General features: G+C 38.3%; 2 protein-coding genes across 2 annotated transcripts; both read right to left on the bottom strand.

Annotated features, from left to right (window-relative positions):
- Window positions 1-686: 686 nt before the first annotated feature.
- Window positions 687-1,634, bottom strand: LOC138812145 (olfactory receptor 10T2). The gene has a single exon (XM_070000070.1). It carries the CDS (start codon window positions 1,632-1,634, stop codon window positions 687-689), a length of 948 nt encoding a protein of 315 aa, XP_069856171.1.
- Window positions 1,635-5,852: 4,218 nt separating this feature from the next.
- On the bottom strand, window positions 5,853-6,797 carry Or10k2 (olfactory receptor family 10 subfamily K member 2). The gene has a single exon (XM_070000018.1). It carries the CDS (start codon window positions 6,795-6,797, stop codon window positions 5,853-5,855), a length of 945 nt encoding a protein of 314 aa, XP_069856119.1.
- Window positions 6,798-14,950: the final 8,153 nt, after the last annotated feature.

The following is a 14,950-nucleotide window of genomic DNA, read 5'->3' as shown; positions in this document are numbered from 1 at the left end:
TTTTAGTAATTTTAAATAATGTTTTTCATCAGTTAAAAAAACTCTAGGTCTGGCCGGGTGCCAGTGGCTCATACTGTAATCCCAGCTACTCAGGAGGCTGAGATCTGAGGATCACGGTTCAAAGCCGGCCGGGACAGGAAAGTCTGTGAGACTCTTATCTCGAATTAACCACTAGAAAACTGGAAGTGGCTCTGTGGTAGAGCACTAGCCTTGAGCTGAAGAGCTGAGGGACAGAGCCCAGGCCCAGAGTTAAAGCCCATGACAAGAAATAAATAAATCCAGGTCCTTAGTATTGATAGCTTGTTCTCCACTGAAGTCTCATTTCAAACTTTCTCCTGTTTTCATCCTCAGGCTAAACCTTTTTTTTCTTCAGAAAGCATAGTCATTAAATAAAACCTTTTACAACCCTTATTTTATCTTTCTAACAAACCCAGTCATCTGTGTCTTCTCTCATACAATGCTCACCTTGTCTATTTTTTATTTTTTGGACAAGTATGAGTTGTCTTTTCTTTTCCTAGCCAGGCACTGGACAATGTAGATTTACTTGGACATTCTTCTGGAATAGGAAACACTGTCCACATAGTAGTGTCTAAAATGTTAGAGAACATTTTGAGTCTTTGATTTCTGGTTGTTTTTTAAGTCTTGATTTAAAGTCTGAATTTCCTAGTTAAGTTTAAGAAGTGTTCTTAACTCATCTTGGTAGCGATGGGCATTCCTATCACTCTTTTCAGTGCAGTCTTTACCTCCTGGTTCCTCAGACTATAGACAAGAGGATTGAGTAGGGGAGTGACCACTGTGTAGGTCACCGCCACCAACTGATCCTTGTCTGAAGCAGACTTGGACTTGGGTCGGAGGTAGATGATGGATGCGCAGCCGTAGTGGACAAAGACCACTGTGAGGTGAGAAGCACAGGTGGCAAAGGCCTTCCTCTTGCCCTCGGCTGAGGGGATCTTCAGAATGGTGTTGACAATGAAGCCGTAGGATATGAGGATCAACAGGAAAGGCACCATGATCACCAGGATGCTGAGGCTGAATAGTGCCAGCTCTTTGACATGGGTGTCAGTGCAGGCTAATTTGATAACAGGTGCCATATCACAGAAATAGTGATTGACCTTGTTGGGGCCACAGAAAGGCATGTCACAGATAAGGTTCGTAGCCACCAAAGCAATGAGGAAACCGGTGAGTCCTGACAGAGAAACCAACCCCAGCCCCAGCCTTTTGTTCATAATGAGCGTGTACCTCAAGGGGTGACAGATGGCTGCATAGCGGTCATAGCCCATCACTGCGATGAGAAAGCAGTTGGTGCAGGCAAAGCCCAGGAAGAAGAAGAGTTGGGTGGCACAGGCCACAAAGGAGATTGTCTTAGTAGCTGAGAGCAGGTGGGCCAGAAGCTGAGGGATGATGACAAAAGTGTAGCAAGATTCAGAAAATGAAAGGATGAACAAGAAAGCATACATAGGCGTGTGCAGGGTGTGGCTGAAACGGATAACTGTCATGATGGTCACGTTGGCCATGAGGATGGTTAAGTACAGGAGAAGAAAGATGACAAACAGCAGTAGCTGCAGTTCCCCGAGGCTGGAGAAGCCCACCAGGATGAACTGTGTAACCACGGTGGTTCTGTTGAAGCTTTGCATCTGGATAACTTCTCTCTGAGTGAATTTGGAGAGACACAATGACATCATTGTAATAGTAACGTTTTCTTGAAATATATTTCTAGTCTTAAGAGAATTTGTCACTGTTTCTCAATCCATCTAGGTATAGATGACCTCTTTGGCTTGTTTTTGGTATGAAATTGCTAATCTTGCTGGGTGCTGGTGGTTCATGTCTGTAATTCTAGTTATTCAGGAGGCTGAGGTCTGAGGATACCAGTTTACACCAGTTTGAAGCAATTGGGGAGCGACAAATCAGAGATACATTTTTTTCAAGGATTTGTTTTTATGTTAGTCTGTTTTCATTGTATTTTTTATGCAAGCTACACTTTGTTTTTTTTTCTCTTTCTTTCTCTTCTTTAAAATTGTTTTTGTATAGTTGACATACAGAGGGGTTACAGTTACATGAGTTAGGTCAGACTCACAACCACCAAAAAGTTGGGAGTGAAGGTATGATTCAAGTGATAGAGTGCTGGGCCTTGAGCAGAAGAGGCAAGTGAGTATGCAAGGCCCTAGTTCAAGTTCAAATCTCAGTACTGGAATTAAAAAGAAAAAAGGAAAGAAAGAAATTGTTTATCTGTATTTTAAGGAATAAATATCTTTATCTCAAAGGTTAAAAAAAATCACTTAACAAAATGGGAAAATTCCCCAGATCAAGAAGAATACTATCTTCAGTAAGGAAAAAAACAACTTAAATTAATTTTCTTATGTGCTCTTGATTCTGTGCTATCCTGTGTGTTGGTTTCTTTCAGAGTGATCACAATTCATTTTGTTAACATTATCATAAGGACATTAAAATGCTGGGCCTTGGAGTATAGACTCAGGAAATAGAACACACAAAAATTTGAATCTTGCCTTTGGCAATTAAAGCTTAAAAACTTCATCAGGATTTGTGATTTTTTTCCCATTTGTAAAATGTAAATTACGATACAGCTTAATATAGGATTGGTAAAAGAATTAGGTAAGATAATATAAGTAAAATATTTGAAATGGACGTAGCGAATACTACTTGCTGTTTATTTGGTATGTTTTTGCCTTTGCCTCAAATACTCATGTTTATAAGATTTGAAAGACACCATATGCTTAAGTACCAGAGCTTAAGACTTTTTATTTATAATCTACTTTCTACCTTTACATTACATTACATTCTTTACATTATCAGATTTCCTGGCCATGTCCCTTTACCAATAGACTAAATAGTTCCAAGTGCTGCTTGTTCATGCAAAACTAACATCATTTCCACCTTCTCTCTTTGCATTATAATGACTCACATTTTAAATGCTACCCAATTTTAAAATAGATTTGTGCTTTATTCTTTCTAATTCTAAAGTTCATGAGACAAGAAAAGGTGACTGGAGAGGAGGAAAATAGGTAAGTTAAAGATATATTTAGCTTGGTGATTGTACTCAAAGGTAGGGAGGGAGGATCACAAGGACATGACTTATGTTCAATCACAGTTTTATGAGTCCTTTCAACATTCCCCTAAATTGTTAGTTTCTTTTTTGTGTGACTTAACCAAAATCTGGTTATATGCACAGGTATTTTGAAAGGGATCATAAGCACACTTAAGTATGAATATAAGTATGAAAGGTATTTTTATACCTTTTTATGCTGTTTTGTGTGAAACACAGACATACAAACATGTGTCTCATATACAATCCCAAACATTTATCTCATTTATAATCTCTTTCATATCCATGTTTGTCAATAAAACTTCCAGGACCCCTGAAACCTTCCTGGAAGCTCTTTCTCTTCATAAGACCAAAGATCTTAAAACTGTGCACATACGGGTAGTAGACTAGGTTCTACTGTGTGCTTCTTTATAATTAACTTGTCCATGTAGAAGTCTCATATCCCTAAAGAGACTGTTAATTTGAGGCAGGATTGATAACAATGTATTGTAGATGCTATTCAGTCCTCAAAGCAGTATAGAGCACATAAGAGACTCTAAGAGAATACTTAATAAATGATGATATTAATTCTCCTTCTGATTTTTCATTTTCTCATATGCTATCACTTTTTCTAATGTAGGTTTTTACGATTTTCTGCTATGGTCCATATCATTCCTAAATTTTAAATTTTTTCTCAAGGTCATCCTTAATGTCAGAAGAGGAATCTATACTAAGGCTTTCTGGCACTCATTTACTTCTATTTCTTGACTCCTTAGCATTTCTATTTTATATATTAAAATATAGTGTGTGTGGACATGTGCCTATATTTCTGTGTGCCTATCCAACCAGAATTGAAATTCCTTTCATTGCAGGAATAGAACAACTATTGCTTAATTTTAGTGAATATTTTGCATAACAATGAAAACTATGCCAGTGTATTCAAATCTTAGTAGGAAATAGTTCTTGCTTCAGATGGCTATTGACAAAGAAAGTACACTTAAACATTTACCTCCAAAAGATCAAGAAAGATGACATGTGACTTTGAGCTTGATGACTTTGTCTGGTAGGTCTTGTGAATGTTGAAAGAGGATGCACAAAGTCAGTTGTGAAGTAATGCCATCTTCTCTGAAAGATTAAATGAACACCTCTCATAAAGGATTTATTTGGATGTTTAAGTGTCCCAAATCTCCAGGTTTTATATAAGAGGCTGAAAATAACCAGTCTATATTCATATGTCAATTCTGATTCTATAATTGGATTGGACAGCCTTCTGGGATTCTAAGGACTAAGGGCCTCTGAGATTTAAACAGAGCTTAAGAGGAGAGAAATTAAATGACTACATTTGGACAAGGATATCACATTTAATACTAGAAGAGATATTCAGATTTGATAAATAAAACATAACTAGACAAAATAAAAATACTCTTCACATCTGCAAAGTACTTGACACTAGATACTCTTTTAGCTCAGGGAGTTTATTTGTTTAGGACCTGCTTCGTAAATACAGAAATCTTGGGCCTTTTGAAGAATTATATAGGCTGGGCCTTTTTTGCTTCTATATATATGGCCTGCATAAAAGCTCAGATGACTAGATTTCTTAATTCTGTCTGTGGAATTATTGAGAGGGAATGACTTCTATTCAGTACTCATTCACTGTGTGATTTGGGGAGTATTATAATAGGCATTACAATGATAAGAAGATAAATTATGTGAACTGAACTGATATGTGGGAAGACAGAAGCAAAGCCAACAGGCAGAATGAAGAAGGTGCCAATGAACCCCAGGGCAGCTGAAGCATGAGTACCACCAACAAAGATGTTATTGAATACATTCAGGATAAGATTTATTTATTAATTTATTAATAAGTTTTTTTATTGTGAAAATACCATACAGAGAGGTTACAATTACATGGGCAAGGTAATGAGTACATTTCTTATCAAGCATTGTTGCCTCCTCTTTTTTCTCCCTTACCATCCCTGCCTTCCCATCTCCTCCCACCCGCCTTGCCAAAGTTGTAAAGTTTGTTTTTCGACATAACGTTTTGTACATCTCATTCCACCTGTATCCCTACTTAAACAATTTGTCTTTTTCCTTCCCCTCCACAAATTATACCAACATCAAATACAGTGAAAACAGGGGTTATACCGTGGGGGAGGGACATACAAAGCAACAAAGAAATCATCTTATAAATATGTTAGAAACAATAGCAAGAAAGAAAAAACCACTTGAGTCCTTATCTTGGGGTTCATTTTGCCTAGCATCAACTTATCTGACCATTTCTGCTTGTCTCAGACATACACTAGTTATTGCAAATAAGAAGGTGAAAATATAGCTTTCAGATCAAAATCGTAGATATTACAGTTACATACATAAGGTAGTGAGTACATTTCTTGCCAAATATTGTTACCCCCTCATTTTTTCCAACTTTCCCTGCAACCCCTCTGTACATCACGTTGACAACAAAATTAAATTAAAAATAATAAAAATTTAAAAAAGAAAGAATACCACTTTCCTATTTAAAAAAATCTGTGAGAAAGCAACATTGTTTCTAACTAACCCTGGATGAATTTGTGTTTGCCAGAGACTAGACTTCTGAACATATGCATAATTTCCTAAAATTGTTGTGCATTAGTTTTCACTTAACCCAAAATATTTCAATGGATGATAATTAATATGATAATGGTGAAAAGTGGAGGGAGAAATAATCTCTGCTTTTGAGCATGATGCTTGGTTGGTTTGTCATTTCCAAACTTCCTAGGAAATTTCTCCTTCATATCTTATGCTTTGTTATTTGGAAAGATCAGAATCCAAATTAACGTTGTGGCACAAAAATGGTTCTTCCTACAACTCTGCGAAGAGCTGACTTGAATTCTTTATTCCTTAGGCTGTAGATCATTGGGTTGAAGAGTGGGGTTAGGATAGTGTAGGACACCGATATCAGAGCATCCTGGCTTGAGGAGTAGTCGGACTTAGGCCTCAAATAGATAAAGGAGGCACAGCCGTAGTGGACAGTGACAATGATGAGGTGGGAAGCACATGTGGAGAATGCTTTGTACCTGCCCAATGTGGAAGGAAACTGGAGGATGGCTAAGATGATGTGAATGTAGGATACCAAGATCAACAACAGGGGGATAACGAGGACCAATGCACAAAGCATGAAGATGGCCATCTGACCGGAGCGGGTGTGGTGAGAGGCCAGCTTGAGGACCGGGGAGATGTCACAGAAGAAGTGATGGAGTTGATTAGAAGAGTGAAAGGGCAGGTGGAATACCAAGGATGTGATGACCTGTGCCACAGTGAAGCCACAGGCACAGGCCGCAGCCACTAGCCCCACGCACACCCCACGCCCCATGAGCACGGTGTAGCGCAGCGGGTTGCAGATGGCCACGTAGCGGTCATAGCCCATGGCTGCCAGCAGGAAGGAGTGGGAGCAGCCAAGAAAGAGGAAGGTGAACATCTGGATGGCACAACCCAGGAAGGAGATGGTCTTCCTCTGGGCCAGCAGGTCCACCAGCATCTTGGGTACGATGACGAAGGTGTAGCAAGTCTCGGAGCAGGAGAGCACAGAGAGGAAGAAGTACATGGGGGTGTGCAAGGCTCTGTCCAGCACAATGGTGGAGATGATGATGGCATTGGTGCCCAGAGTGAACAGGTAGAGGATCAGGAAGATGGCAAAGAGCAGCAGCTGCAGCCTGGCCAGAGATGAGAAGCCCAGGAAGACAAACTCTCTCACCACTGTCTCATTGACCCACTCCATGAGCAGTGCATGATCAGGGGACTGGAGGATTGAGGAGGCGCAAGTACCCACAGGAATCTCTGAAAATCCATAAAGCCGGGAAACTGATAAATGCAGAGTGAGCACGTGTTCTCAGATTTTTGTCTAAACTCATCACTTCCTCTTCATTCCGATTTTCTAAAATTTGTCCAAAAATAAGTAAGTCTGATTGCTCAAGCGTTTGTCTTCACAGTAATTCTAACACCATAGTTAAAGTATTGATAATTTTCAGACTCAACTGATCCTTTGTCTCTAGTTCCATGGTGGGGCTGGGATTTAAATTCTTAGTGTTTCATTTGTAGCTTGTAGCTCTTGTCCATTTGGGTTGCCAGTACCCATACTTTCTCAATGAAACCTTTCCTACAATTGAATACACAGCCCTCCCATTAATAATTGCTTTTTGCTACAATTATATAATGTGTGTTAGCTTTAGAGCTTTATCCTCCTTATGCTTAAACTCCTCTCAATTTTAATCTGTGCCTAGCTTAGACCTATATTATCTCCTAGTTTGTTTTTCTTCTCGTTAGGAATTCTCAGTTCTACTGCCTCATATTCTCATAAAATTGTATATAGGTTCTCTATCTGGGTATGTTCTGTTTCAAAGGCTGAAGAGTTCTTTTCTTTCTAATTTATTTATTCTAAAATGAGACATCTCTCTGCTTCTCTAGGTCTTTTCTTCCACAAGGAGAACCAGTCTTTCTGGAGCCCTCCTATCCATTTCTACTACTTCCTTTAACTCATACTGGAATTATAGCTGGCCATCTTTTCTATTCCTCTATCATACGCAAAGTTAGCACTCTACCACTTCAGCCATAGCTCCACTTCTGGCTTTTTTGTGTGGTTAAGTGGGGATGAGTCTGTGGACTTTCCTACTTAGGCTGGCTTCAAACTGTGTTCCTCAGATCTCATCATCCTGAGTAGCTAGGATTACAGGTGATAGCCACTGGGGCTTTGCTTCTGAAGAACTTTTATGGTATGTACTGTGATTGGGAAAAGTTTTGTCCTCTGTCCCTTGCTTATGTCAATTTATCAGTCATCTTCATTTATAGATACTTTATGTATATTCTGAAGCTTTGATGAAATCTGTGGTTTTGATCAAAGCTTTCTTTGTATCTCCCGATAAAAGGAATGGTTTCTCAAAACTCACACATCTAGTGATGTAAATTGTTTCTTCCTCAAAACCCACACATCTAACGAGTAAATGACATTTACTCAATTTTAACATATTGTAGTAAGTTGTTTTCCTATCTTTCTTCGCCTCTAAATTTTGCCTCCTTTGAGGGAAAGACGTGAATTTTACTTATCTTTCCCTGAATACACCTAGACAGACATATATTATAAGCATCTGAAAGCATCCCTGTAAATATTGTTAGATTAAAATGAAAAGTGAGCTAGCGTACTGTTACCAATCTTCATTCATGACATCATAGTTTTCTTAGGAACTCACAAAGTAAGAAAATCCTTAGTTTTATCCAGGGTAGAAAGACTGCCAAGAATCAAGAACCAACTCCTAAGGATATCTGTATCACGTGGCTTAGATTCCACCCTTTCAAACCTAAAAGAGAAATCATGGGGTTAGACAGGCTAGTGACACTGAAGGGAGCATCTGCTGTTTGGAATTCGCTATGCCGAAAAGCTTTCCCAGCAGCTGGTGCCTGTGATACCCTCTAGAGCCCAGTAGAATCCAAGTCAGTGAGAGGGCTATGATGATGATACCCTCACTTTAATCCCATCTGGAAGCATGCCATTACAAAGCTATCACATCTGCTAGTTAAGTAGCCAAAACTCGGTAATACGTCCTACCTTAGCAGAGATCTGCTGAGTCAAGAACATCAGATTGCCACACAAGAAATATTAAGCAGTATCATGGCAATTACGTGTCAGGTGCTGGGGATGTGTTAACAATGCATGTGTAAATAATTGCAGTCCAGGGCTCCATGTTTCTCATGAGTCAAAGATGAGACAGTCAGAAGAAGAGGTCATTATTCGAAAAAATGTGGTGACTGAATTGATGTTTATGCTCCTATGATTATGGCAGCATTCAAAATGCACCTGTTCTTGTACATCCTTGGGCAATAATTTAAAACACTGATTTCTGAGTTTCCATATCTTTCTAAGGAGTTCTTGGCATACTAACACAGGAATGGGCACTATTTAGTTTTTGTGACTTTTAATTCAAGTATATAATGAATTTAGATAAACAGCATTGCTATCAGAAGAGCACTACTTGTTCTCTGGTAATTTCTGCTTACATAATTATGCTTAACCCTCCCTTCTCTGTGAAAGGAACATATGTCCTCTTCTTCCTCCATCTCATTCCTCTGGCTATTTGTCCAGAGGTTTACATAAGATTTTTATTGACAAGTAGGTTGGTAGTTTTGCTATAGTTGTACTGTTATCTTTCTAATTTTAGAGTCCCCAATCTCAGCACTCCTAGTGCATTTGTAATATCTGATCTGAGATTTTACCTTTAGAAAACTCATATAGCAGTGGATAATGTAGGAATAAAAGAGATGTTGCTATCAGACAGATGTAGGAGTAAATCAAAACTGTCATGTTCTGTTTGGAAGACTATAAATTCCATGAAGCCTGTTTTCTCATTTCTATAGTAAGAAGAGCAATTACTGCTTTCCAGGGCTATTGGAAAGATTCAAAGGGAGTATTTATGTGAAAGGAGGCTAGTTCAGTAAACAGCAGTTAATAAATACCTCATTTCCCTCACTTTCTTGCCATAGTTTCTGTAAGGGAAATTTAAGAGGGATCTTCATTCCCTTGAGGTTCTTCATCTTGAGGAAAGTAACTAGGTTTTCTTTCTTTCTTTTTTTTTTTTTGGTCCAGTTGTGGGGCCTGAACTCTGGGCCTGGGCGCTGTCCCTCAGCTCTTCAGCTCAAGGCTAGCACTCTACCACTTGAGCCACAGCACCACTTCTGGCTTTTCTCTTTTTGCCTATGTGGTGCTGAGGAATCGAACCCAGGGCCTCAGGCATGCAAGGCAAGCGCTCTACCACTGAGCCACCTTGCCAGCCCAGTAACTTGGTTTTCTATTGAGCTCTGTTCGCACTGGGAAGAAGCAAGTCTTCCCAAGATTGAAACACCACACAAATACTTCGTTACTTGCTTGCTCAGAGCCATGCATACATGTTACTTTCATCTGGCAGAAAACTGAAGGAGGCTTCCTAAATTTTTTTTTGCAGGGAAGGGATATAAATTTAGAAGATAAAAATTTAAGTAATCTTAGCCATATATACATAAGGATTCTTCTTATAGATACTTTATGATTATAGAGAACACATATTTTATGAAGTGTATTTGTTCAACTTGTTTAGACAATAATCTAGCTGTTTACTGATCTCTTAAAGATTGGAAAATTATCTAAAAATTCTCATATTTCTGTGTTATTCTAAGCATTGCAGATAGAAATATGAACACAGGTACTGTTCTTTTCTCAGAGAAGCAAGGATTCAATATGCATTTTAAGACAAATGGCCATACAAATTATAAAGAAGATTTCAAGACTAACAAAACATCCTGAATATCTTGAAGTAAAAAAATCAGCTCACTTTAGGGAAAGCTTTAAGTGTAAATAAGATTTTAATATCACCTGTAAGTATTTTGACAGATATAATGTGTATATTGCTCATGTAGACATTTTGAATGAATTAATTAATCTTTTCCTTACTTCTTAAAAATATATTTTTATTGTTATTGTAAAGGTGATATACAGAGTAGTTTTGGTTCATAAGTCAGATAAAAAGTACATTTCTTTTAGAACAATGTCACTCCTTTTTCCTTAATTCTTATTGACCTTTCTAAAGTAAGAAAACACATCCTGTTCCACTGTTTACACAAGTGCACACACACACACACACACACACACACACACACACACACATACACTTAAAGGAAAACGTATCTACAGGGGCCTGTGAAACAAGAGACATCTATTTTTTCCTTCTCTCCCCCCCCCCGTACTAATTCCTTATAATAAGCTTCCTGTTGAGATCACAAATTTAGAGGTTATGAAAAACACATTCTTGGAACAAGCTAAGAAATTAGATATTAAGTATTGTCACCATAAAAATAGAAAATATGTAAGGTAGTCCACATATTAGCTAGACTGAACCATTTTACACAAACATAAATACTTCAAAACATCTTATACCTGATAAACACAACAATTCTTCAAGTTAAAAGAAACCCAAATGAACAAAAACAATGAAAGAGGTTCATTACATTCTTTGAGGAATCCTCATCCCAGTCAATCATTCTGATGTACATTATGTTTCCAGGAAGAAAACCTGGGAAAGGATTTTGGCTTTATAGTAGCATCCAAATTTGATATTTGTTTTATTTTATTTTTTAAGAAACGTTACAGAGGTTAACATGTATTCCATGTTCTTTGTGTTGTATAATAGGGAGAAAATACTGTTATACATGTTTTCTAAGTTGATCCTTACAGTGACTTTATGAGGTAGTTATTAATCTCTCTCTCTCTCTCTCTCTCTCTCTCTCTCTCTCTCTCTCTCTCTCTCTCTCTCTCTGTGTGTGTGTGTGTGTGTGTGTGTTGTGTGCATGCCTGTGCATGCCTGTCCTGGGTCTTGAACTCCAGGCCTAGATGCTGTACCTGAGTTCTTTTTTGTTCAAGGTTGGCACTGAGGTAGTTATTACTTTTAATATCAACATTATGAAGAGGAAAAATTTGAGAGTCAAAGATGCTGTGGACTCTGTTTAGGTTCACAGAGTGGTGTATCCAGCACTAAATAGAGTATAGTCTGTGTAGGTGAGTGTGCCTGCTTTTGTGTACGTTATCTCTGTGGATGTGCATGTGAATGGGTATATGTGTCATGAGAAAGGGAAGACAGTACCCTGACATTCTCCTTCTGTACAAAGATATTTAAAGAAAAAGAGCTCTATTACAATTTAGTATGGGTCCAGGTCCTAACTCCATCACTTATTAACTTTCAAGGTTTCTTTTGCAAATGTCCACAGGTACTAGTCCTGGAATTGTTACTTAGAATTAAAGTGGGTGGGGGCAGATAGCTGAGGTTTTGGGGAATCACTTCATTCTGCCTCTATCTTCATTAGTTAGAAGGTCTTTGCAGGTTGGCAAGGGTACAGTGTAGACATTGTCTATCACTCACACAAGAGGAGCCTTAGAAAGCCTGAGTCATAACTATTACAATCTCAGATGGTCTTAAGGAACTAGCCTAATAGTGTCCTTTGACAGGTGAAGAAATTCACTCAAATAATGCTAGAAATCCCAAGACCAGAAAGCCAGAATGACTTTATTAGCAACCAAAACAGAAATCTTTTTTTCTTTCAGGAGTGTGGAATTCTGCAGGATAATGCTGCCTCTGGAAGGTGCTCTTCATGTAGATGCTAATTTTCCCTTTTTGTTACTTATGTGCTTTGTTCCTGTATCTCTCTGCTTACTATGTGCCTGTGGTAGTCACGTTTTTACTTTTCTGATTTTGTGTGTGTTTTTTTTTGCCTTTGTAATTGTCTATTATAATTATTGTAGAACACTCAAGAAGTTCTCATCTCAGTTTAAAGTAGTGTTGCTTTGTCTATATCCCACCTAATACATCCCTTTTTGCACAAAGGTCATTCATTCATTGTTTAGGATTTTGTTATTAAAATATTGCTGAGTTGAATTAGATCAGAACTAAGAAAATTTAGAACTATGTAAATTTAGGAAGAGCAATGGGTCAGTTAGTTTAGAATATATCTATACCTATACTTATACCTATATCTATATCTATATATGTAAAATTTATATGTTCGGTCTTGTAGAAATTTACTTTAGAGTTCAACTAATCCTGATGAACATTGTTTGGAGTCCATATCCTTAATAGTGGCTCTCCCATTTTGTTATTGGCACTGTAATAGCTTTGACTTATCACTCGTCTCTGTTTCTTACCTGAGATATGAAAACTAAGTCCCGCTGGGGGTAGATGTTTACTCTCATTTTCTGTCCATTGTCCAGTTTCTCAGTGTGGTTTTCAGTCCAAGGTGAATATCTGCTATTCATAGGCTCCCAATCTCCTCTCTTTTTCCTGCGAGAAGCTAGAGATACACAGCCTACAGGATGGAATTCAAATTGAAATACAAAAGAGGTTGCTGGAGTCTTCTCAAGGTAGAGATGTGACCACCGTCTGGGTGCTGAGACCCAGACCAAAGTCACATGTAATCAGGCTCCTCCTGTCATTTTCTGTCAATTGAGCCAGACCAGTGTCACAGCTACTAGTGACCAGGAAGCAATGGGTAGTTTTTTTTTTTTATTGATAGTGTGGGTTTTTTTCTGTGAGTCTCCTGATGCCAAAGTCACTGCCATTGGGATGTCACAATGGGTTTAATTAACAGCTTTGGTTGACTGTGGAAAAGAGAGGCAAGTCACCAAACAGCCAATTGCTCAAAATTGGGCAGAGACATTAGGGCTCAGGAAGCAGAACATTGTTAACCACTTTTAGAAAAGGTAATTTTAGAAAATTTAACTAGGTTTCCTTTCATTTTCTGAATTTGTTATGTTGCCGAAACTACGAGAGAGAACACTTACCCAGATAATTTTGATAGCAGGGACACTGTGAAACAAGGTTTTCTTAAACTCTGTTGTTGAAACTAAAATTGGAGGGTTGGTGCTTGTGTGTCTGAGAGGTGGACCGAGCCATGGCTTTTATAGTTCAGGACCTGGTCAGAGTAAGATGAAAGGACATCCCCTTCTCTATCCTAACACCCAAGTTTGTGTTTTCTTCCTTTCTGCTCACTCACACAAGATTAATATATTGCGTCTTTGTAATGTAAGAAATATTAAATAAAATATGTTAAATGTTGGGAGAATAAATGATCACAGGCTCCATTGTCCCAGTGATATAAATGTCTCAGTTTAATTAGAAAACAATCACCATTTATTTTCTAGTCTCCAACTCTTCAGACTTCTATTTTCCTGTGGCTGAGTCAAGGGGTGCTAGCTGATGATCTCTGATCATGGCTTGTAGCATAGTGAGAACTCATCAAGAAATCATGATGGTGAGGAAATTAAACTGAAAACAGAAGAGTTGCTTAGAAGAAGGAAAGATGCCATGAAGTAAGAATCAAGGAGAATGAATTTAATATATCTGGATCTGAATCCTAAACTTTATTTTTTATTGTGGAAATACTGTACAGAGGGGTTACAATTACATGGGCAAGGTAATGAGTGCATTTCTTATCAAGCATTGTTGCCTCCTCCTTTGTTTCCCCTTCCCATCCCTTCCCATCTCCCCCTCCCCTCCCACCCTACACCAAAGTTGTAAAGTTCATTTTTCGACATACTGTCTTGTACATCTCATTGTTGCAATGGGTCCACATGTATCCCTATTTAAACAATTTGTTTTTTCCCTTTCCCTCTCCAAATTATACCAACATCAAATACAGTAAAAACAGGGGTTATACCGTCGGGGGAAGGACATACAAAGCAACAAAGAAATATCTTATAAATATGTTAGAAACAATAGCATTTGAGTCCTTATCTTGGGGCTCATCTTGCCTAACATCAACTTATCTGACCGTTTCTGCTTGTCTCAGACATATACTAGTTATTGCAAATAAGGGAAACCATGGGACCCATGTTTCTTTGGGTCTGGCTTACTTCACTTAATATAATCTTTCCCAAGACTTTCCATTTCCTAACAAATGGGGCAATATCATTCTTTCTGATGGAGGCATAGAATTCCATTGTGTATATATACCACATTTTCTTGATCCATTCATCTACTGAGGGGCATCTGGGTTGGTTCCATATCTTAGCTATGGTAAATAATGCTGCAATAAACATAGTTATGCTGGTAGATTTAGTATGGTCTTGTTTGTGATCATTTGGGTAAATGCCCAAAAGTGGGATTGCTGGGTCATAGGGGAGCTCTATGTGGAGTCTTTTGAGGAACCTCCATACTACTTTCCAAAGTGGTTGAACAAGTTTACACTTCCCCAACAATGCAGTAAGGTTCCCTTCTGTCCACATCCCCTCCAGCATCTGTTGTTATTAAAGTTCTTGATTATAGCCATTCTAACTGGAGTGAGGTGATATCTCAATGTTGTTTTGATTTGCATTTCTTTTATGGCTAGGAAGATTGATTATTTCTTCATGTGTCTATTGGC

This window comes from Dipodomys merriami, unplaced genomic scaffold, assembly GCF_024711535.1.
Source record: "Dipodomys merriami isolate MVZ:Mamm:240054 unplaced genomic scaffold, mDipMer1.0.p SCAF_56, whole genome shotgun sequence".
In the NCBI taxonomy this organism is placed as follows: domain Eukaryota; kingdom Metazoa; phylum Chordata; class Mammalia; order Rodentia; family Heteromyidae; genus Dipodomys; species Dipodomys merriami.
The sequence above is the reverse complement of the archived record's forward strand: the minus strand, read 5'-3'. Positions and strand labels throughout refer to the sequence as shown.